At 34.8% G+C, this 23224-nt stretch overlaps 1 protein-coding gene across 9 annotated transcripts in view; it reads right to left on the reverse strand.

Annotated features, from left to right (window-relative positions):
- Positions 1–1017: 1017 nt before the first annotated feature.
- The window catches only part of ZDHHC21 (zinc finger DHHC-type palmitoyltransferase 21), a 44979-nt gene continuing 22772 nt past the window's right edge, over positions 1018–23224 (reverse strand). For 7 of the 9 annotated variants that reach the window (XM_040541017.1, XM_040541016.1, XM_040541020.1 and 4 more), the window contains 3 exons: positions 21251–21367; positions 5920–5963; positions 1018–5395 (listed from right to left, as the gene is read on the reverse strand). In XM_040541017.1, coding sequence (XP_040396951.1) covers positions 5263–5395; positions 5920–5963; positions 21251–21367 — 294 coding nt within the window. In that variant the 3' untranslated portion in view covers positions 1018–5262. The remainder of the gene's footprint in view (positions 5396–5919; positions 5964–21250; positions 21368–23224) is intronic. The other 2 variants (XM_040541021.1, XM_040541022.1) reach the window with 1 other exon arrangement.

Genomic DNA, 23224 nt, shown 5'->3' on the forward strand with positions numbered 1-23224 from the left:
CAACTTTTGTGTTGCACAGAATTAATTACAACAGAAGTGATTTTGACCAGGTAGATGACTACAGCCTTGAAAGGTCTGATATCTTACATAAATCACAAGGAAAATTTCTCACAAGGCGAATTTTTTTCCTACATTAAGCAAATGCTTCTTGAAAACTTTCTCACTCCCACATTACTGAAATACTGTGTCAAACAGCAAATGCATCGGACAAAACATCCAGAACATAATGAGAAATGACTACCATCCTGATTTTATAGGAGATATTACCTACAGGTTCAACCCCTAAGTCACCCACTGAGGTTATTTTTAAGTCTAAGTTTCTGTTTTTCGAATACAACAATTTCAGTGTCATTAATACTAAAAATCAGTTAATCAACAGAAAAACTAACTTACACAAACTTGAGCTTAAGACAAAGTGCAAACTAAGCTTCTAGAGATCTGGGACCTATTGCGAGAAGGTCTTTCATGACTTCACACTAGTTAGCACACCACATGATATGATCTCAAAGGATGGTAAAATGAGCCTCTACCTCTGGCAGTTGGGGACATATTAAGCTGAAGCCTATTAGGACTTGAAAAGCTGTACCACATGCCCACTACTGATTCAACATCATTTAAGAGCTAACAGAGCTACAAAAGTGGCTATTTGGTATAACTAACAGCAATTTATATTGAGGGCTAGACAAAAATAGTCTTCCAGTAGGGAATGGTCTGATTGAAGAGGGACAGGACGTTAGAAGCTCATATGCTGGGCTTCTGCTATATGCATATATACAAAGCTCTCTAATATTCTTTCTATTAGCACCGATGGACAAGTACAATGTTTAGTTGGATCTCTTCATTGGGTTCAAATCTTCGTCTACAGACTTCAACATCAGATAAGAGATTTTGCTGCCAGGGAAAAGCTAGTAGTTTCTTGAAAGCAAAAAGCAGAATAGTACCTATGTATTCTGACAGTTAACTCTCAATCAGTTGCAAGATTGTAAATAAAAATGTATTTCTTATACACAATGCTAATAAAAATCAATTTATTATTCTTACATAAATAACACAACTGCAGAATTACAGGATTGAATGAGAAATACTAGGTGTTACTAATAGATATCCACATCATTTTATGTAACTCATCCTTCAGAAGCAGATTCTATGGAAATATATATAGTTTTTATCTTAGAAAGAGTTTAGAAGTACTAATACAGTATTATTGATTGGAATATATGTAGAATAAGCAACATTTTTTCTCCAGAAAGATCAAGACTCCACCATACAAAGAAAACACTTTTAAGGAATGCAATGATATTTCCAGTTGGGAAATTGAGAAGAGTCAATCAACAGTATTAAGCTTTATCTTTGTGATACAGCTGTTCTAATAAAGCTACACTGTTTTTTTTCTTTTGTTTGTTTGTTTGGTTGGTTGGTTGGTCTGGTTTTGGTGAGCAGCAGCAAAATGAATTGCATGGTGAAAACAAAGGTTGGAGATCACCAAGTTAAAAAATACATCCAAGTGACAGCAACCTCAAATGCATGGCAGCAGCTTTCTGCTACAAGTGATGTACTGCTGGCAGGAAGGCTGGACAAATACAGTACATGACATGTTATAAAAAGGTGATTTATGTTAACTAACAATTTCAGGTTACCAGAAACCCATCTATTACCATGTTTTGTCTGTATGCAAAGTGGACTTGAAAAAAAAAAATCTCTTTCACAGTACTGCTGAAATCCTGACTTTATCGCCTACATTCCTTACATTGGGGTACAGTGGCCTGCTATAGCACAAAACAAAGCATGTTTCATTATTTCTTAGAAGAATAGTTTGCTTAATAAAACCAGACATCTGTATGATGAACAATGAAAGACTTGAATAATGATGGCATGGATACTTAAACGGCATAACACCTGCTCTTTGCAATTTCACTTAACTTGGTAAATTTAGGTAAAGAATCAAAGCACCTGTTTTGGTCCCATCTTCATTTTCACTGCACATTCACGAATTTTCCCTTCACACTCACCCACTGTAGATTCAAGACAAGCAGAAGGAGGCCTAGTTCAAAATCTTTCCTTCCACTCGGTTCTCAAGTTCTTACTCGTGAATCCTTCTCAAGACTGAAAATGACTGTGTATACAAACACTCCCTTCTCTCCTCCATACATTCAAAATTAGGATAAAAAATAAAGTAGCTGCCTAAATAATATTTATGTTGGTTCCTAATGTTAAGAGTGAAATCTACAAAAAATATATTTACCAAAAATATCTAAGAATATGAAAACATTTGAGAAATTGTGAATTTGTGACTTTATCATTTTCATCTCAGATTCAGGCAAGATTTTCATATACATCATTTTATTAAGCTCCAAGGTTCTTCTTTGGGTCATTTGAGTAAGTGCCTTAGAATTTAAATTTATAATATATTGTTTGAAAGGAAAGTCTATTGATTCTGAAAATTTTCTAGAAAAAAATCCCACGTGCTACACTACCTTTGAGGCAGACCCAAAACATTGTCTGCCTATTTAAGATGCAGTCCAGTCCTGATACGTTAATCTGACCACTAGCACAGACACACGCCCAAATCATGTAATTATTGCTCCAGATTACCCCTGTGCAATAATGAAGAATGACAGCTGGGCCCGTCCATGCTCCGGGCCACGATTCAACTGTCGTTGCATAATATGACCAAAAGAGGGCACTTCGAGAATAAGAGAGGTAAGGCTCTACCCTGCATTGCAGCACTAGCCTGACAGACTACAATCCTAAAATAGTCTTGTTACAGAAGACCAAATACTTGCTAATGTCCAAGCATAAACATTTTTCATCATTAACTATTAATCATTCGCATGAGTGCACGGATGTTTGTATATACACTCTGTAGTCCAATCAGAGCATGTTTATTCCCTAATCTGTGCCTTATCATGACTGGTTTTTATGTTTCGCACTTCCTCTTTCTTAATACTAGAACAAAGTACACTTTTAGACTTTGTGTATTTTTATCCCCGCAAAGCAGATAACATTCAATGCATATCAGGGAAAAAAAATTAAAAATACAATGTTTATAATTGAGGCTCCAACTATTGAGCTGATTTTGGATTACAGATTTGGTTCTCCAAGTATACTTAAATTACCTGAGATGATGATGATAGAAATCAGAAAGAATAATTATATGCCCCCATAATGAATATATCAAGAACAGTTACATTCTTGATCCTATGTCTTAATAAGCATCAAAGAATTATGATCTGCTATGAAATTTGAAATTTGATTAAAAAAAAAACAAAACACTACATTTTGCTCATGACACACTTTTAAATATTGGCATATAAACCAAAACTGACTGCTATTATTGCAGTCTCTCCTCTATGTGTTTTGCAGAGACTACAGTAATTCAATTCCTTCCAAAAAAAGTGAATACAGACATTACTTTAGAATGTACAAACACATTCTTGTTAATTTCAAGTGCTAGTCCAGCCTTTTCATCCACTTTTCATGAAACTCACCTTCATTTACATATTGCTGCCAATACCATCTTAAATTCTAAACTCACATCTATAAATGCAGTGAAAAAAAGAATAGCTGAACATTAGGCTCAAAATTTAAATGATGCTTAGTATTCATTTTTAACAGAGAAGAAAAGTGAAGTTAGTTCAAATGTTAGAAGTTTACAAAAAATTCAAGTGATTTTTAAGATGAGCAATTTTGGCAATTTCAAAGCATCGTCAAAATCTGTTAATTCAATAAATGAACACCTAGCACAGGCAGTGAATCTATTAAAATTTTAAAAGAGCTGATCTAAAAATTCATTATGAACAGCATTCAAAAGCTAGCCATTCATTTTGAATGAACCATTTATAAATTTTCTCCAAATCCAGCCTACATATTGTACACCCTGATTTTGTGCCTCTTTATTATCCATTTGCTTGGCTGTCATTTAAGGTGGATCCTAGCCCTGTTAGACTAGACAAGAAACACTGTAAACAGCATAACTTAAAACATTGTAGCTCTGAGTTTTTTGTGAAAATTCACAGAACTTTCAAAAATCACAAATATCCCATGCTAGTATTTGTACAGATACACAAGGCTATAATAAATTACATATATTTTCCAGATACAGCAAAGTCAAGCCGGTGCTTAGGAACCATTGTCATTTTACCACGTTATCTTCAGAATGCTTTCTTTGGTTAATTACTTCTGTACATAAAGGGCCCACAAAAAGCTATTGTATATCAATATAATACCCTATTAAATCAGCTAGTAATCTTTACCAGACATATTAGTAGCAAATATCTGTATTTATATATAAATATTTTTAAATATTTTCATATATGCTCCCCATTTACAAACACCTAAACTAATTGCAGCTAATCATGACTAAAGAATAAAAAATATAAAATGTGTATCATTCTAACGACAATGTACTATTCTTTATGGTCCATTATGCTAATTATATCTGCATTTTTAAAACGTAATCATTCTCACATTTGCACCATACAACTTTTTTAATTATTATTTTATTTTGAATTATTGCAAAGAAATCATTGGGATATTGAGCAAAGTGTGCTTTCCATCTGCATACTTTACCCTGGGACATTTCATAGCTTTTGTTGACATTAAGACACAAATATTTTCCACTAAGATCATATTTATGCAGAAAGACAATTGTAAGATCTCTCTATATAAACAGATACATATACATGAATTTATAAAAACCCTTCTGAGAAAGGTTTAGGAAGAAGTCTGTCTGTTTAAAATGTTACATTTTATAGTGCCGTGCTGCATGATTAAAACTTTGCATCACAAATAAATGGCAGTATAAGTGAATTTTTAACATATGTAGCAGAAAAAAAGACCTCAATATTATTTAAAAAGATCTATTGATTACAAAAAAAAATCAATAAGACACTTAGTGGAAAAGCTAACAATCAGTGTAAACTTCAGTGTTTCCTACCAAAGGAAAAAAACAAAAGAGCCAGTATTATCAAACAGTGTAAGACTGCATTCCAGTCATTTGTTTTTGCTATTAACCTCAAAGACAACAGAAATCCCTTTGGAAAGCTAATTTGAAAGTGAATATGCCTAAACTTAAACATACAACTTCTAATAATTTCAGAACAGAATCAAGACCACTATTAAAATAAAGCCTGGGGCACTCTGTGATGTCTATGATTGGTGGGTGGCTTTTAATTGACTTGAAGACTGTCATAGTCCTATTATCATAAAACCTGTAACACACTTCCAGCATGGAGGACCCATCTGTGCCCACCATCCATCTGTTTAGACGTGATTGGCAAAGTGGTAGGGAACTCGCAGTGGTTGCCTCTGCCTGAAAGGAATAAACCACAGGATCTTCCAGCGAGTGCCAAAAACTTCTGAGAAGGTCTGCTGCCATGGCTTTCGGGGCCTCGATCTACAGAAGACAGCATTATTAGTGAAAGACAGCACTCCCATGGTGCACTTCAGTCAGCTAAAACAATACAGGTTGGCTGGGGATCCATTACTGGACTCTGATGAATTGTGTCCCAGCATCATAAATACAGCTTTTCTTTCACTATGGTTTGCAGCTGAGACCTAACTTTGGAAAATAGAAATTATCTATGTCATCAATCAACTGAAGGTAACTTTTGAAGCAGAGGAGAACCTCAGGATCAATGCAATGTATGTCAAGAACACAATAGCAAGTGATTTTCGACCTGTACTTTTGAAAGAAAATACAGCTTCACTTACTATTGATTAAGAAGGAAAATGAATAATGTGAGGCTGCTTTGTATAAAACTAATATCAAAGGATTAGAGAGCTACTGCTAGATATAGGAAGTACACGACAGTAACATGCAAAATAATCTTAACAATGCCTTCAGTTCCTCTTCTCTCACACAGTTAAAAAAGCAGCTACTCCATCAGCAAATAAATGCAGACATTTTACAACACTTACACATTTTCACAACAGTTTGACATTTTTTCTATACTCGTAGTGTCCTGTCGAAGAAAAGAAAACAGAATGAAATACTATTTCATTATATTCCTCACTGTTAATATGTTATTATGAAAGCAACTAAATAAGGCAGGGAATTGACTGTAAGCATACACTGCTTTGGCATCAGTCCAGTAGGTTACATATTACTCATATATATTACTCATATTACTCATTACTCTATATTAGCTATAAACAGCTGTGAGATTATATGCACAACAAATTTATTCAATCTGTTACATGATTTTTACAAACATGATGTAACACTATACTGTGTAATTTTACTGTGGTAGAACATATCACAGAATATCAACAAAAATTTACAGCATTATTATGGATAAAATAAATAGACATGCTACACTTAATTCATATGACATTTAGAAGTAATGTGTGCAAAGTAAACTCTTGACATACTTTTCACAAGCATCCATTCCCGACTTGGAGTAGTCCACTGAGATAACCACAGGAATTTAAACACATTTATACCTTAACTTAGTAAACTTTAACTTTAGTTAAAGTTTACTAAACTTAGTAAAAAAAAACAACCATTAACAGAAGTAGTATTTTGAAAAGTAGGACCTAGCAAGAAGTTTTCAAACAACCATCTTCATAAGTAGCATAATACAAACAGCACTACCAAGAAGAAACCAGCTATTTCCATAGTCTCTAGAGGTAAACGCTAAAAATAAAAATGATTTTTTTAAAACTTTTTTTTTTAAAGGAAAAACTAAATTGTATCCAGATTGAAGGCACTCCTGCAGCTAACAGTAAACTAAATTCATATATTACACTCTTAAACAGGATTGATTTAATAAAATCACAAAGCTTTGTAAATAATAAATCAATTTAAACTTAGGTCATCTCAAAATTAAACTTTTAAAACTACAAACAATGGTACTTTTCTCTCACTTTCGCACTATATATTTAATGAAAAAGCTTGCTTTGTACACATATATCTCTTCAATTTTAACTCCAGTAGCATTAGTGTTTTCAAGCACAGGCATAATTCATTATGTCCCAAAATTATTCACTGGGTCCAAAATACAATAAATATTTTTCATGGTTCCACCTTCTTTTCATGGCAGCTTGATATTTCCCTTCACTGTTCATTGATTTAGGCATGTACATAATGCACCTGTCACATTACACTAGCATTTGAATGAAACTGAGAGCTTGTCTCTATTGTCCCAGCCATACACACACACAAGGGATGTGGTTTAATTAGGTTGCGACTTCATTAAGTCATCTGGAAACACTACCTAGCAATAAAACCATACTGTGTTCCTTGATTGTTCTTGCCACCAGTGCATCCAACTCAGTGCAGGCACTGCTGGGATTCTGCTACCCTCTTTCATAAATGTTTGGAGAGGAATGGTGAAATGTTAGTGGGACATAATGTAAAGGGAGCTGCTTCCCTACTTCACCAAATGTAGGTGGTCTCAACTCCCCTTGTTAAATTTTCATCTTCTAAATCCACTTCCCAACTATGATTAGTTTTAGAAAAGGATCCCTTATTGCTTGCTAAACTGCAAAAATATGTAATTCTTCCCCACTGCCTATCAGCTGAATTCTACACTCACTGTGGCAAAGGAGAGATGTCCCCTATTCTCAAAGTTCTCCCCTGTTTCTGCAGGAAAGGCATGCCCACAGCAGATTATATAAGTACATTCTGGCACCATCATTAGGTGGCTTTGAACAACTGCTTGGGAGTGAGAGAGAACCGGACTGGAGGCAAAAGACTGTAAATAATGTCTGTTGTTCCAATTCCCATAGATAAACTGCTTCTCCTCTCTACCTTATGGGCTTGTCTAGTATATTAGCTTGCTTTCCCTCCCCTCACCTTCCACAGGTAGCAAGAAAGCATTAGAAGACACAAGCCATTTTCCTTGCTACATCAGGACATGACTGAACAGCCAGAGAATATTCTGCTTCCTTGGGCAAGCTTTTTGTCCAGTCTTGTCAGGACGAACACTTTGCTGACCACTAAAAATCACACACAGCTTTCTGAATAATAATAAATAGGCACAGACGTTACTTCCATGACATTTCAGTGAGGTTTTAACACTGGTTTCATGGCATGCTCCTTCCATAACTGCAAAAACATCCCATCTCTAAGAACTAGCCTTTTGTCAACTCAAAGCTCTCTAACTGATAGTATAAAATAATACTAACATGTTTGAAAGCAATGATTGCTAATGAATTTCAAAGAACAGCAGTATACTAGTCCATGCTATAATTGATTTCTAACTATCAAGATTTATATTTGCACAAAAGGAACCTTAAATAGCTTTGGGTGCAGCCGTAACATAACAAAATAATACTTAAAACTACAGCTTTTTGCTCCGTTTTGTCACTTTGATGATTCATTAACACGTTTGTACTGCTATATAAAACATTGTATTTGAGATTTTTGGAGGAATTCCCAGTTTGGGGATTGTGAAGGGGCAGGGTGCTATTTCTTTTTAGTTGCAATCATGGCAGTAAGACCTGAAAGATGCTCCTCAGGATTTGCTTCTCTCAAAAATGCAGCCCATTACATTAATGAACTAAGTGGAAGCAACAAAATAGGAACTGCAGAAAACAACTGTAAGAAATGCCTGTCAAACTTCCACACCTTTAAAACATACTAAGGATTTTAGTTGGATAGGAAGTCAAAGAAAATCCTCCTTCCTTCTTCCATTAAAATGACAGAAACTACTTTATCCTACTTTGGCTTTACGGTAAAGGAATTGGGACTAAGCAGTGAATCTTTTGTTTCTGGGATACCTTTTCAGAACTAAAAAACAAACAGGCAAAATCTCTACACATTATAAAAGTTGTGAACTAGTGCTGAAGGAATGAGAGGAATCACCTCTCTCCAAAGTTTAGCTAGTTAACAAGTGCTGGTGACTAACTTGAGAAACCCAACTCCCCTCACTGCTTCCCTCCCCCAAAACCACTGCCAAATAGCTGGGCTTATTTGAAATATATTTTCATTTGACAGTGAACCAATTTACCTTTTCACATGAAAGTGAAACTTCACAGCACCCCAGGAAACTCAGCAGCCCCTCAGGAGACAGGAGAGAGATTAATTCTTTCAGAGAAGAAAAGGAGGACCAGAAGGAGGATCAGAATAACCCGTATTCTTCTGAATGACAAAGTGTTCTGTTTATTAACACATCTCATGAACTTATGCATTTAATGTAAATGAAGGTTTTGTTGTAACACCAGCATTACTGCATTCAGCCTAAGAGGCTTTGGCTGTCTGCATCTACTATCAGCTTGGATTACTATTAATAGAAATAGAACACTGCTACAAATTTCTTTGTTTTGTTTTGTTTAAGACTCACAGCTAATGCTGATGTTAAAATCTTTTGGGGAGTTGGTACTCATCCAGAGTTTGAAAATAACTTGGTATGAACAAATTTGGTATATCTATTGAGTCCTAGTAAAATCTATCTTCAAGAAAAATATAAAAATTCCTATTTCATACAAGACAAGATCGACTAACCAAGATCTAATTCATTTCACATTGAGATCATCTGGACCCCAAAGGTCATCATCCAGACTGGAAACAAATATTGTTCCTGCACTTGGCTATTCAGAGATACACACCCACTGACAAGCACCTTAAAGCAACTAGGGACAAAAAATCATACCTTAATGAGAAAGACAAAAGAAATTAGAGGAGAGGAAGTAAGCACAGAAATAATTAACAACATACAATTTCAAAAGAGAGACAAAGGGCAAAGGGTTCAGATTCTTCTGAGGGGATACAGAATGTTGTGGGGTTTTTTGTTTGTTTTGTTTTTGCCTTAAGGACTTACTGCCAGTCTGTAGGAGCAGCTTGCCTGCTCTAAGTAAGCTATTTCAACAGCTAAGACCGTTATGAAGAGGCAATAAGAGCACTGACTGAATTTTGTAGACTAACAAGATTAATTTGCAAATGAATGCACTTGTGCTACCTACTAAGAGAAAGAGATCTTCCACATCTATATTTTCAATAAGCAATAACCAACTGCCTCAAAAAAAGAGGTTTTTAAGAAAGTGTTTTAACCAACTGTGCTATAGGATGTAATTCATCATGAACCAGTTTATGATAGATCAAGCACATGGAAAGAATATTTTCCTCTGATTCATATTTTCCAAAGGAGAAGCAGTAATTTGTAACTCACAGGACTAACTCCAAAGCACACAGCCACAACCTCTGGTTCAATTTTTCTTATATGCTTGCTTAAAGTGATGTGTAAGAAATACAGCTTTATTTAATACTTGCATTTGAAGAAGGCAAGCATTAAGCCATGCTTTCTTGATACAGTATTTTCAGATACTCAATATATAAGAATCAGAAAGAAAATACGGCAATGCAGAAAGCGGAAAAACAAACAAAACTTGGCAAGCCTTCCAGGATTTGCAGCCATTGCTTTTATGTGGAAGTGCCATTCTATCTTGAACAATCCATCAGTTTTTTATTCTTTCTACTTATCATCTTTTCCATCTATGTAAGGATATGACAGGTGAGCATTTGAGGAATACCAAATACTGAGACCTTCACAAAAAGATCACTTAATATTTCAGAAATTTCCCCTATTTCCCCTATTGGCCCTAATTACATTTAGATTTTATGTTTGGTCACTTTTCAACATTGTTTTCATAATCTTGACTTCTCATGTAAGAAAATATGATGAATTTTATCAATATCAGTTAAATTCAGCCTGAAAATTACTTCTGTGTTTTTAAATTCTTAAATTGTGTGCAAAATGAAAAATGAAGCTACATTATACCTAAGAAATATTCCTCCTAGGCTCTTCTAGGCTCTGATGAATTTTGTTAAGTAGATTTGTCGTTATTAAATCTGTCATTACTAAATAACTCAATGAAAAGAAGATATATAACAACAAATTAGGAGCACATCTACACAGAAGATGATACAAACAGATCTCTTTTTTTCATTCTATTTCAAATCTATGGTGTGTTAGGTGCCGATGCCTGTTCAACAGCAAGATACATGACAAAACACATATACTATTTTTCTTGATACTTACCAATACCATCTTAAGAAAAAAACAGTAAGAAAGAAAAAAATGCCTTGCAAAGCTAGCTGTTGACCTTCCTCACACAGAAGTCATTTTAATGGTCTCGTGTCTGAATTTGACAACCCATGTATTAAACAAAATGTACTCAGCACTGAGAACTCTAAGACATCATTATTATAGTTACTTATTTTTAATTGTTCAAAGGAGCTTCTTTTATTATCTAGGAAAATAATTGAGCTGTAACAACAGGACTTCTTCCGTGAGTGATGAACAAGATATTTTTTTGTATGACATTTTTGTTTCTCTGCAAAGTATAAAATGTCTTCAACTATTTTTTTTTAAGTTACACAACTCTTTAATACTAATGTAAATAATGATTTTCAATAAAAGCATTCTCTAAAAACCTTAAAAGCTAAAACCACGCAGTGATCTAAAACAGATTAGATCCTTTTCCACTTTGGATGTTTTACACTTGAATTTATTCTTACATTTGAAATAGCTTATAAGAGAGATTTTTAAAAGAAATTAGAATTTTATTTTCATGGTAAGTAAATAGACTTTTAAGACTGGCAGGATATATTCATTTTAAAAGTTAAACCATTTCCTAGTCTATTTGAGAAAAATAAGTTAGAGGTTCAAAAGACTTTATACAGTTAACAAAATCTCATTCAAAGACCAGGACGTGATTAATTCCTGACCAATTTATTTATAGGACTTTATGCAGTCTTCTAATAGGAGATTTACCTATAGGTGGATTAAAGGTAGAGAGAGAAAAAGGAGAAGGGATAAGAACAAAGCAGATACAGACAAGGTTTGCATGAATATATTTTCCATTTTATCTCTAATTTCAAATTATTATTTGGGTTTACAGTTTACATACAGCTTTCTCTCTACAATTACTTTTTATTTTACAGTTTATTACAACCAAGTAAAGAATACATTGGCCTGGGAATCCTAATTTCCCCTTCCAATCTCAATTTCTTCTATGCTAACTTAATTATGAGGATTAATAGTTCTTTGATTAAATTTCTGCCATGCTTGAAAAAAAAATCAGGAAAAGCCCTTATTATTTCACTAATCAAACAGTATTTAATAGATTATCTGATTAAAGATGTGATTACAAATATTTTTAATTATAAGATACTTATTTTTCAAGACGAAAAGCATTTTAGCACAACTACATCACTTGTGCTTGCTGTATATTAAAAAGTAATGGATCAACACTACAAAATATGGAAAGAATTTAACAGACTTTATTTTATTCATAAAATAACTCCGAATACATTTTCATTATTTTGCATTTCATCTCTCTTAAAATTTTGTCTGACTTACTGATTCCACAGGGAATTTTTTTTTCACTTGTATTTTCATTATTTACACTTCATTTTGCATTATGCTATAAATGAAATGATACTCCTAAAGAAAACTGACTCCTTGAAAATATTCCTTTGGGATAAAAACATCAAAACTTTAGTTTGTACAACTTCCATCTTTTTCCCATTTTGTTAAAATGATTTTATTTTCTTTTGAAAATGAATGAAACGTTGATCAAAATGAAAAAAGTTCCTGACTACATATTCTCTGTAAGTGTCAGTCACAGCAAGTAAAAGTTAAAACATATGTATTAGTAATTTAGGATGCTCATGTTGAGATATATCTGTTTACTACAACAACAAAAATACTACTGAAATATGTTTGCTACTTAAAGGTGAAAGGAGAAACACTGCAACAATAATAAAGGATAGTCCTTAATAAATATCAACATTTAAAAATACTTCTGAAGGGAAAAATTTATGTGGATAGGCATCATATTGTACACCAGACAGACTGTTGAACACCAGCTGTTAAATTATTTTCCTTTCCATCCTCCCCAAGGCAAATGAAGGGAAATTTCTCTCTACCACATCCACACAGCATTGAGGCTCCAGGATACTGGCATATCACTGTACACCATTCAAACCCTTAATTAACAGGAAACCCCGGCAGCATTAATTAAATTAATAAAGTCACTGTCCACTTAGTTTACGATAATACATATGCTACCTTGCATAAAGAACACATGGTATCTATTAAATTTATAAAAGCCCATCCATTACATAGTTCTGCTCCAAAGAAACAAGTTAATTACTAAATAACTTTAAAGAAAAGTATTTGTCTACAGTAATGACACTTGAATCACAGAAAATCATATTTTATGGACTATGCTGGAAAAATGAAGAAAATGTATTTAGTTCTATATAAATAGTTTATTTGAACATATGGAAAAATGAAAACACAAACTGTTTAGTGTTTGAAATAAAAAACAATCAAAGGTAATCCTTTAAAATTAGGGTTCAGATTAGTCTCTGCAAAGGATGCTGTTTAACTGAAACATCTGGTAGTGTTATGTTGAGAGACAGACCTTTTTTAACTTTGGAAATGAGATTAGTAGATCCGTTATTTGTAAGTGTCCAAGTAATTTCTAATTATTTTATCTGGGTCACAGATAATCCGCTTTTACACGGCTTCCACAATGACATCAGAGGATCACTACTGAACTGATTATCCTGTTACCTTCCACCATCCATGGGAAGATGGGATTTTCCTTTTGTACAGAGGAAGAGAAAGAGAGTAGTGGCTGATTGCTTCAGACAGGTGGCAGCCCACAAAATAAAGAACAGCACAGAGCCTGAGAAAAAAGAAACCCTCTCATATGCAAAAGGTACCAGCCTTAAAACAGGTCAACAAATTGAATACTACTTAGTATTGTGCAACTTAATACTACTTAGTCTTCTGCAACTTAAAACATCAATAGATATGGAAAATGTGTGAAAAAGTGTTGTTTTGCAACACATCAAAATAATCAGAGAAACCATTATTCAAAGGCCATGCCATATTATTAACTACTTGTACTACAGTAATACTTCACAGATCAAACATAACTGACATGTCAGAACCTTATTGTATCAATTCAAAAAAATGGTTTTTTAACATCATTTTAACAGTTGAAGTGATGTGAAAGATATAAGGAAATACTTTCTTTAAGCAGAAATGGAACGTGAGCAAAAGAGACAATTGCAAATGCCAGGGCTAGTTTTGTACTAACATACACACAAGGAACCTGACAGTTCCTCCTTTTTAAGTGATCCTAGGTAACAGCTCTTTACCTCTTGCAATAATAAACTTGAAAGAATCTATAGCTAGTAAAAAGACTTTTTTTTCCCCCCTAGGTGAATTTATGCCTTTTCCTATGAATGAATGAATAGGTTATTTCTTTACTTTTAGGAAAACAAATACCTGTTGCATATCGAAAATATCAAACGACATAGGATTTGTTTAGAAGAAAAAAAAATGAAAATAACATCTTGAGAAAAGAAGCAAGTTTCTGGATACCATTTAATTTAGCTTCTAATTAAATTTTATTACTTGACGTGACGATAACTACAGAGAAAAAAAAAGTAACTGGAAATAAAATGAAGTAACTTTTGCTCCTCAAGATTTGCTCTTATACAAATGCAAGATATTCCTTTCTAGACAAACTCAGCATTTGCCATTGCAGTACAGTGTCATTAGCAGGCATAGGCAGTAGTTACATAAGTCTGCATATGCTTTGGATTTTTTTTGTGAAAACTTCATAACTTTTCTGAAATCGAACTGTCTCAAGAAAGCAATAATTTATATATAAATACTATTTTTACTATTTATGACAAGCCACCAAATATATAAAGATCTCCCTGTATTGCTTGAGGTGAAAGAGAAATTATTGATTTCTCATGGGAGGGGGAGTGTTCCAGCTAGAAGTAGTCTGAAGTAAGGGGTACCAATAATAAAAAGATGTTCTCAGTAGCAGAACTATATAAATTTCTTATTTATTTATTTTTGACCTACTGTTTTATGCTATGCTTCCCTTTGCTTCTGAAGTAGTCATTGAAAAATATTGTGCTGCCTAGGAATCTAAGAACACTGGCTTATTTCCTATTACGGAAGATAAAATTTATATTTGCAGAACAAGCAATGACAGGGAATAGAGGACTGAAAAAGCAAGTGTCAGGCATGGAAAATAAGTAGGCCTTCAATATAAATACATCATCAGTTTTGGAAATTACATCAAACTGTGCTTTCTTCATGGCTGAAAATGCCACCCAGATCTTCAGAAAATTGTAAGAACACTACTTTTTATAATGAAATTTTAAGAAGAGTATCTTCTAAATTAAGATCTTAGACTTTCTCCCCATTTCAGAGAGTTCTGAGTGAGAGAGGTCTTAGCCTCCTCTTTCTCCAAAGTATCCAAGTTACCCAAGAGAGATCTGGCGTAAACGAGGAAGAAGTGCTAAAATTCAGGATGATCATGAGAGTAAAGGCAAATAGAGCTTTGGGAAAGCAACGGCAGGAGAATGAAAAGAGACATGTGCCTGTTCTGCTAAAAGGGTGTTTCACATATGCTAGTTTCTAGGGAGAAAGCACTAATCTCGTATAAAGTGGCGACCTCAGCTGCTCCTCTCTTCATTACAATAATTCATGTCAAAAGTTCCTCTAAGGACAGTTTTTGCCAACCAGCTGCTCTCCTCTCATTACGGGAAGTCACCTCCCCTGCTCTTTGGTTGCCTGGACCTCCAGATGAGATATAAATAGCATGCTCATGATACCCCAGCAGAAATACCACAATACGAAAGGTGGTTTACATACTCAGATTACTGCATATTAGGTAACTCGGTCTGCTAGTCACTTTGCGAGTAGTACAGCATTAAGAACAGTCTTCATGCAAGAGCCAAATATAAGTACACAAGTTAAAATGTTTTTATTTTTGCCTGAGAGAACACTCTTTCCAAGCATCTTAGAATCTGTTGAACACACTTGAAAGAAGATAACAGAAGATTACATGCATTTTTTCTTAGTTTAATAACTTACATAATGGATCGCCTGTTACAACCCAGAGTTACCCAATGATAGTCACAGAAGCTCAGTCAACTGCACAGCAACACTGTACTTTGACAAGCACACAAAGCAGAATAAATCATCTGCACTTCATAATATACATTCCTATTTTTAGGTACTGCCCTGTTTCAAACATACGGAACTATATTGGGCATATCCTTTCAATTACATGAGTTAGACAACAGTTTCGACTTGTAAAAAAAAATCAAAAAGGAGAAAATGCCAGTATTTCTCCTTAAAATCTTACAAAAATTCCTGGTCCTTCATACAGCTTGTCAAGATCTGATAGCTCAATTTGTTAAATAGCTCAAGTTGGTAAAGACCAACTCTGCTCAGAAAAATGTCATCTACAAATTTGCATCTTCATGCAAATTCATTCCATACATTCAATTTTATCTGTCTTGCTGCAGTGGCAAAAAGGTTAACTGACAGCAATTTTACTTCTGTAAACATGAACAATCAGTACAGGTGCTCTGAAGTAGTATACGTATCTTGCTTCATAATTAAGCTACATTCCAATCATCTATATTTGAGCAGAACCATCATACTGTGGAAACCATCCATAAATATTGAAGCAAGAAGGTGTTATTTCAAGTACTAGTTTTTTATTACCCATAATGCTAAGGAAGGAAGAAAATTACAATTTCAAATCCCAAGTTGCTTCTGTGGGACTGACAGTAAACAGAAAACTTTCTATATATGAACAAGATATGGAAAAATCAGGAACTGTGTGTTTTTAAAATCTGCATGTCCAGCATTCCTGAAAAAGTTAGCCTTAGCTGCTTGTTTTACTTTGTTCAGTGACACAAAACAGAAACTACTGGATTGGTTTCTGGAAAATTAAACAATGATGGTCCTGCAAGTTTACATTATGGAGAATGAAAAAGTTTTCCTACAAAAAAAGTTCAAAGTTAGATAAATCCTGAGCCTATTTTTCCTTCCAAAAATACAATTTTGACAGAATGTGAAATACAGCTAAATAACAAAGATAAAACCCCAAACACTTGAACTCACTAGGTTCATCTAGCAATATCAGATATATCATTCAAAGTAGATCATAGAGCTGCAATGCTGATTGTCCCTATTACTTAAAAACTACTTTTATCCAGAAGCTGTGGAACTAATCTTGGTTTGATGTTGAACTGCAAGTGCAGGAACCAAGAAAATGTTTATCTGCTTTTCTGTACAAATATGAAAAACAGAGCTGCTGCCCTGCTGCACTTTTTTCAAAAGGCCCATATTCTCATCAACCTCTCTTGCACACATCTGCGTAGCTTCAGCAATTTCTGAAGTGCATGCTCTCAAGAACTGCTGTGGAGCAATTAATGTAATACGAATGCTCTAACTGTGCATGTCTATGCCTGCAAGTGTTTGAGTTTTCTTTAAATTACTCTCAAATCTGCACTACTAGTCTTTGATGACTGTGCTCCTCTGTTAAATAAATTTTGATCTGTACCTTATACTAAATTGAGCCTAATTTCATCATTAATTCATTATTTTAAACAGAGCTCATTACAGCCAAAATTTGCTCAGTTTATACAGGAAGGCTAGATCCTGAATAGTAACTCAGCACAGTACACAATGGACACGTTACTGTCTCTAGGTGATCATAGCTCGTTGCTTCTAGAGGATACAAACTTCTCCACATTGTGCACTCAGAACTGGGGGCGGGCACACCCGTTTTGTTTCCCAGTCCTACACATCAGAGGACTGTCCTTGCAAAGCGCACCTGCTGCCCTCTCATCTGTCTTTTCCAATGACTAGCCAAAACTGTTGGGAAGTGCTTACAGATGAAGCAAATCTCCATACTACAACACTAACAATCACTGTACAGACAGATTTTCTGACATAATTTACAGGTTAAGCACAACCTCACCAGATTTGGTTTTGTTTAACTCTGACTAGCAGATTTCCTCAAAATGACTGCATTTTTTATTCCTGCCAATTCCATATTCATCAAAGAATTAACAAGAAGAAAGAAAAGGATTGTGCTGCTGGTATGGAAAAAAGGCATGGGTATGAAAAAGGCAGGGTAGCATCAGAAGACAAAGGGTAATTTTGTGGAAGAGTATCCGGACATTTAGCATAAAATCCATTCTATCAGTTGAGAAAATCTTATGAAAATTTGCACCTTCCTCTATGACCGCTCCCCATGTGACAGGTTGCTAAACTCTTGGAGACTGATTAAACTGGAACTATCATGTGACTAAATATTGACGTGTACCAGAACTTGAAAAGCATTGCTTCCATCGAGCCACTTTCCCACTCAGATGTAGGGGTGGGTGAACATTAGTAAATTTACCAAAGATAACACACCCTGAACAAACTGCAGCTTTTAAGAATTTTGAAGGCAGTCTGAACGCACACAGTAAAGTGCCTCAAATACTAACAACGTTACGGTTGTAGATGGTGACAGTAACTTGAAGGGGATTAAGATCCTGCTTATTTAAAAATCCTATGTTAAAGGTTTCTATTTGACTTTGATGTCTGGAAAAACAAATGCAGAATTTCTGTAGGCCACTGACTGCCAAAAAAAAAAAGGGGAGTTGTGACTGCCAAAACAAGAGAAAACCAAACATAACCCAAAACGTACATAGCCACCAATTTCACTTAAGCAGGAAAAATCTGGAAAACATTAAAAGATTAAGGTTCAAAAACTTGAGTGATGGTTTCACCAGCATCCTTCTAAGTAACATCATCCATTGCTTCTACTTTCAATTATGACCATGGTTCCTTTCAGCTGTATAGTTTTTGTTTTTGTTTTCCATATAAACGAATACCACCAGTGTGTATCTTAAGAAGCCAGAAGAAAACACCTTTTGTGTGTGGGCAGGTAGCTTCGTTTTTTTACGTATCCATTCCTCAGCAGTGGTCCAGAAGTTAACAACCCTAGAACAACACTAAAGCTGGGGTGCAGAGTGCCTGCAATTTCTCTAGCCACCACAGGAAGGTGTAGCCACAGGCACCCACAACTCACAGAAGACAGCAGCAGCTTAATAGGGCAGCTCACTCACATCTGAGGTCACCAATTTCACACCCTTAACCATGTTGAAAGTGGTTGCAGAGGAATTATTTACAGAGGATCCAAACACACAAGCAGGTTAAGTACGGAGGGTGCACAATTTGTGTTTGGAGATACACAGCTGAGGAGTCTGCGCATGGCACTGAATAACCCCTTCTAGGCAGCTCACAGCTTACTTTGAGCAGTTGAACTAGACGACTCATTGAACAGTACAGGTCAGAAGGTTCTTTTAGACGTCAGTGCAACAGAGTCCCATGGTGTGAATGGGGATCCCAATAATGGATTTCTACTTCTCCAAGCAATCCCATACCTAAAAACTCAGGCATACAAGGCAAGCACAATAGTTCCTCTGCTACAGGAAGGGTGCAGTGAGAGGTCCTACTGTATATCTGCCTCTCAGAGCCCATATAGTTTATCCACATCTGCAATTATTTTGTGGTGTATATGTTTGAAGGAGGTTGAAAAAGAGGACAAGACAGTTCAGGCATAGTGCAGCTCTGCAATCCACAGAAATATGATTTGAGCACATAAAAGAAGGTTGGACTTGAAAATACTATTTTTCGCTCATATCCATTCCAGGGTAGTAGCCAGCCTAGTAGGTGCAATGGGACATACATGACAGAGTTTGAAATGTTGGTGGCAGCCTAACAGTGTTAAGGCTTAGAATGGTGAAAGAACACTCTAGGAATGCATGTGTGTTGCAGAGGCAGCAGAATTTTTACCTTGTCGCAGAAAAGAAGTGTTCCAAGTTTCAGGAGTATCTGACAATCAGTTTTGCTCGGAGTTATTGTTTCATGTATACTCATAGTATCTGGATAGATGCTGACGGCCATAGCCAAAATTTAGTCCACACAGAACAGAACTGGAGGTTTCTGTTTTATTCATTTTCTCCTGCATCATTTCTGTGTTTTAGCATAGTGCTAAACACATGGCTTTTTGTTCCTTCTCCTACATCCGCTTAACAGAGATTCAAAAGACATTCACATTTCAGCATTTGAACATTAAGTCTCCTTCATTTTCTGCCTCTCCCACTAGAGGGAGAGGAAGCAGAATCCAGACGCCTGCAGCACTTCAGCTAGATACCTAGCAAGGCATAGTATGGGATTAGAAAAACTCTAATGTACACGGACACAAAGGTTGTGTGCCAGCATATAAACAGGGAGGTGACAACCTGTCAGCTAGACCCTGGAACAGAAATCAGACACACAATAAAGGGGCACAAAGGTAAACAGACCTGGGATTGAGAGGAAGTGCAGGAAGCAGTCTGTTAGAGCAGGTAGAAGATGGCAAAAATAACAACAGTATAGCTATAGACACACAAAAATCAGGAAGCAACAAAAACAATAAGTATGTTTTTATCTAACAGAAGTAAAAACTATGCAGCTTTTTTTTTTGGTACTTTATTCCATACAAAGGAATTACATAATACACTTAGGAGGTTTTCCATCATATACCTAAAAGGTTAATACTGTGTAAACCATGACAGTACCAAAATGAAATCTCAGGCAAATCTCAGTCAGTTGTAGTCACAAAGATGCTGTTATCTTATACTTCACTATTTCTAAAAAAAAAGTTTTGCAGGCCAGATCATACACTCTTTCGGATATGTCTATGCCTGACTAATGTACTCTCTTTGTTGAACACTGGAGTATTTTAAATAATTCTTTGGATTCTCAATATAATTCTAAAGGATTCACTAGTAGGCACTGTACATTTCTAATGTACAGAAAAGGATGTTACAGCAACAAAAACTTCCTTCTTATATTTATTAAATTACCAAATTCATCTAACTGAAAAATGTTTCCAGAGTTTTTTTTTCTGTACCTTTAAATATAGAATATGCATTTGGACTGTAACAATTTACAGTCAGAATACATAATCCCATTCTACAACTTAATAATTGAAAAGATATGAAAGGAAACTTATTTATTAAAATACTTAATAAAAAGTCTGCGTTCTCAGAATCCATGATTTATCAGCAGGCCTCACTGTCACAAAGCCAGAGACCACGGCACATAAGATTTTAAAATAAAAACAAGCATCAAAACTCACAAAATACATACTTTGTACACTTTATCAATCCAGGACAATGTAAGGTTAATTTTATTAATACAAAACAGGAAATTGCCTTGATTGGTGAATTACTACACACTTGTTTCCTAGAAGGCTTCTTAAGACTTCCTTGGAGAAGAAATCTTGACAAAGCACATACCAAGTAGGTGCTTCATAGTAGAAATGTTTCTCTATTGTCCCTTAAATGCAATCTGCTTTTTTGCTTTTATTAAGTTTATTGAAAATAAAACTAATATATACCTCTAAAATTAAGGGATTAGATACTTACAGTGAAAATACCCATTAGCTGAGTGTAAAAGAGTCCACTTACTCCACCTAACATTATTAGGCCCATGAAGGCAGATATTCTTAGAAGAGCAAGTTCATGTCTAAATACAAAAACATCCTAGAATGAGAGAGAAAGGAGAGAGACTTTAGCATTTAAAAATTTATGTAAGTCTTTGAACTGAGTGGAAATACTAGATAAGAGCTGCACCTGAAGACTTACAGCTAGAGACAAACATTGGATTTTGAGCTATGTGGCAAATTATCGATATATTTATGTGCTAAAATTATAAAACAATCATTTATTTATACATGTAAACAGTTTTTTTGTCATACTGCTAACAATACCTCATTCAGGTATTTAAGGTTTAGGAATACATTAAGCTCAGACACGTTATTCCTTATTCTACCACCTCAAACAGTGTCAGATTGCTACACACAAGCTCCAAAATATCAGAAAGCCATTCTGTTAAACTGTCTAATTTGTAAGGCTTCTACATCTTGGCTCCTAGACACAAGTTTCTTTTTAATACCATCTCTTTTATAATAAAAATAATTACATTTCTAGCTTAAAGACGGTACCTATAAAATCGAAGTGTCTGTATTCAATTGGTCTAACTGTAATTACTGCCTATTATCCAACAAACCTATCTTCATCTACTAAATCTTAGCTTCAAGTGTCTGCTTATGACTTTGGATATGGGTGCACAACCAGGTTGCTTCAGGGTAGAAGAGGTTATGAATTTACTGTATCACCTGCTTTGGAAGGCCTGCTATTACCCAGCAGAAAATAAGAAAAGTATAAGAGAGTTTTAAAACTCTTTTTCAAAGGATAAAGCACCATATTTTTAACACAGGAAAACATTTGTACATGGCAGTTACTGTAGATGTACTTACTGCAAGTTCACACCCCATCTTACCCTTTGATAATGAGTTAACACACCCGTTCTCTTATTTGTAAGTTATGATTATGTTCTCAAGGCTGTCTTTTGAATGTACACATCTGTTCATCCACTTAAAAAAGCCAGATCACAGCAGGAAACTATTGAAACCTTTTAAGTAAACTTTAAATTACAACCAGAACATAAAAATGAACTGAATGAAAAAAAAAAATCCTACTGCTTTTGAACGTTCCTTCTTTATGTTCAGCCACTAGGACCTAAGGAAGAGGTACTCCTACATTCAGGAATACAGGGTTTTAATTAAACAGGGAACAGTTGAAGCAAATTATATTTTTTAAAAATTTATTTTATGTTTAAATTATTTCCATGAATGTTCAAAATACAAATTACAGAAAAGTTTATACTGGCTACTAAAGTCAACAATTACTGAAAAAGAAGATATCAGCAACTAACCAGCTAAAAACAAAAACAAAATGCAAAACCCACTCATCTTTTCTGAACTGTTAAGGCAGCTCTTATTAGGATTGTCCTTTCTTGCAGATGTAGAGAACACACTCATCATTTCCTTTTTTTTTTTTTTTCTTTTTGTTCTGTCAAGTTAATTCAAAGTTAAATAACCTTAAAACCAGTCATGCTGATTTTTTTTTTCTTTTTTAACCATCTCCACCAAACATTTAAAGAAAAACAAGATAAGACACCACATTCTACTAGGTATAAAATATTTTCTCCTCATAGGTACGTTGCCTTGTTGTATCTGAAATGTTTCAATGTATTCACACTCATCTTGACAGAAAACACTAAAATGTAAGGGAAGACTGCCAACAGTGAAGTCACATTCTGGATCTAGTATCATAGTTCCCCATTATCACAAAAATATTTGTAACAAGACAACTTTTAGCATCCCCCAGGACTCTAAAGGACTTCTTTCTCTTCAGCATGGTCTTCAGTAGGAAAAAAAGACATCACACAGTACTGAAGAAAATCTTCCTGTAAAGAACACAGTTTGCATATTCCCTTTGACCTTTCTAACCCAAGACACAGAAAAGAAAAAACTTTTGATACGGAAGAACTAGGAA

Source organism: Cygnus olor, chromosome Z (assembly GCF_009769625.2).
Source record: "Cygnus olor isolate bCygOlo1 chromosome Z, bCygOlo1.pri.v2, whole genome shotgun sequence".
NCBI lineage: Eukaryota > Metazoa > Chordata > Aves > Anseriformes > Anatidae > Cygnus > Cygnus olor.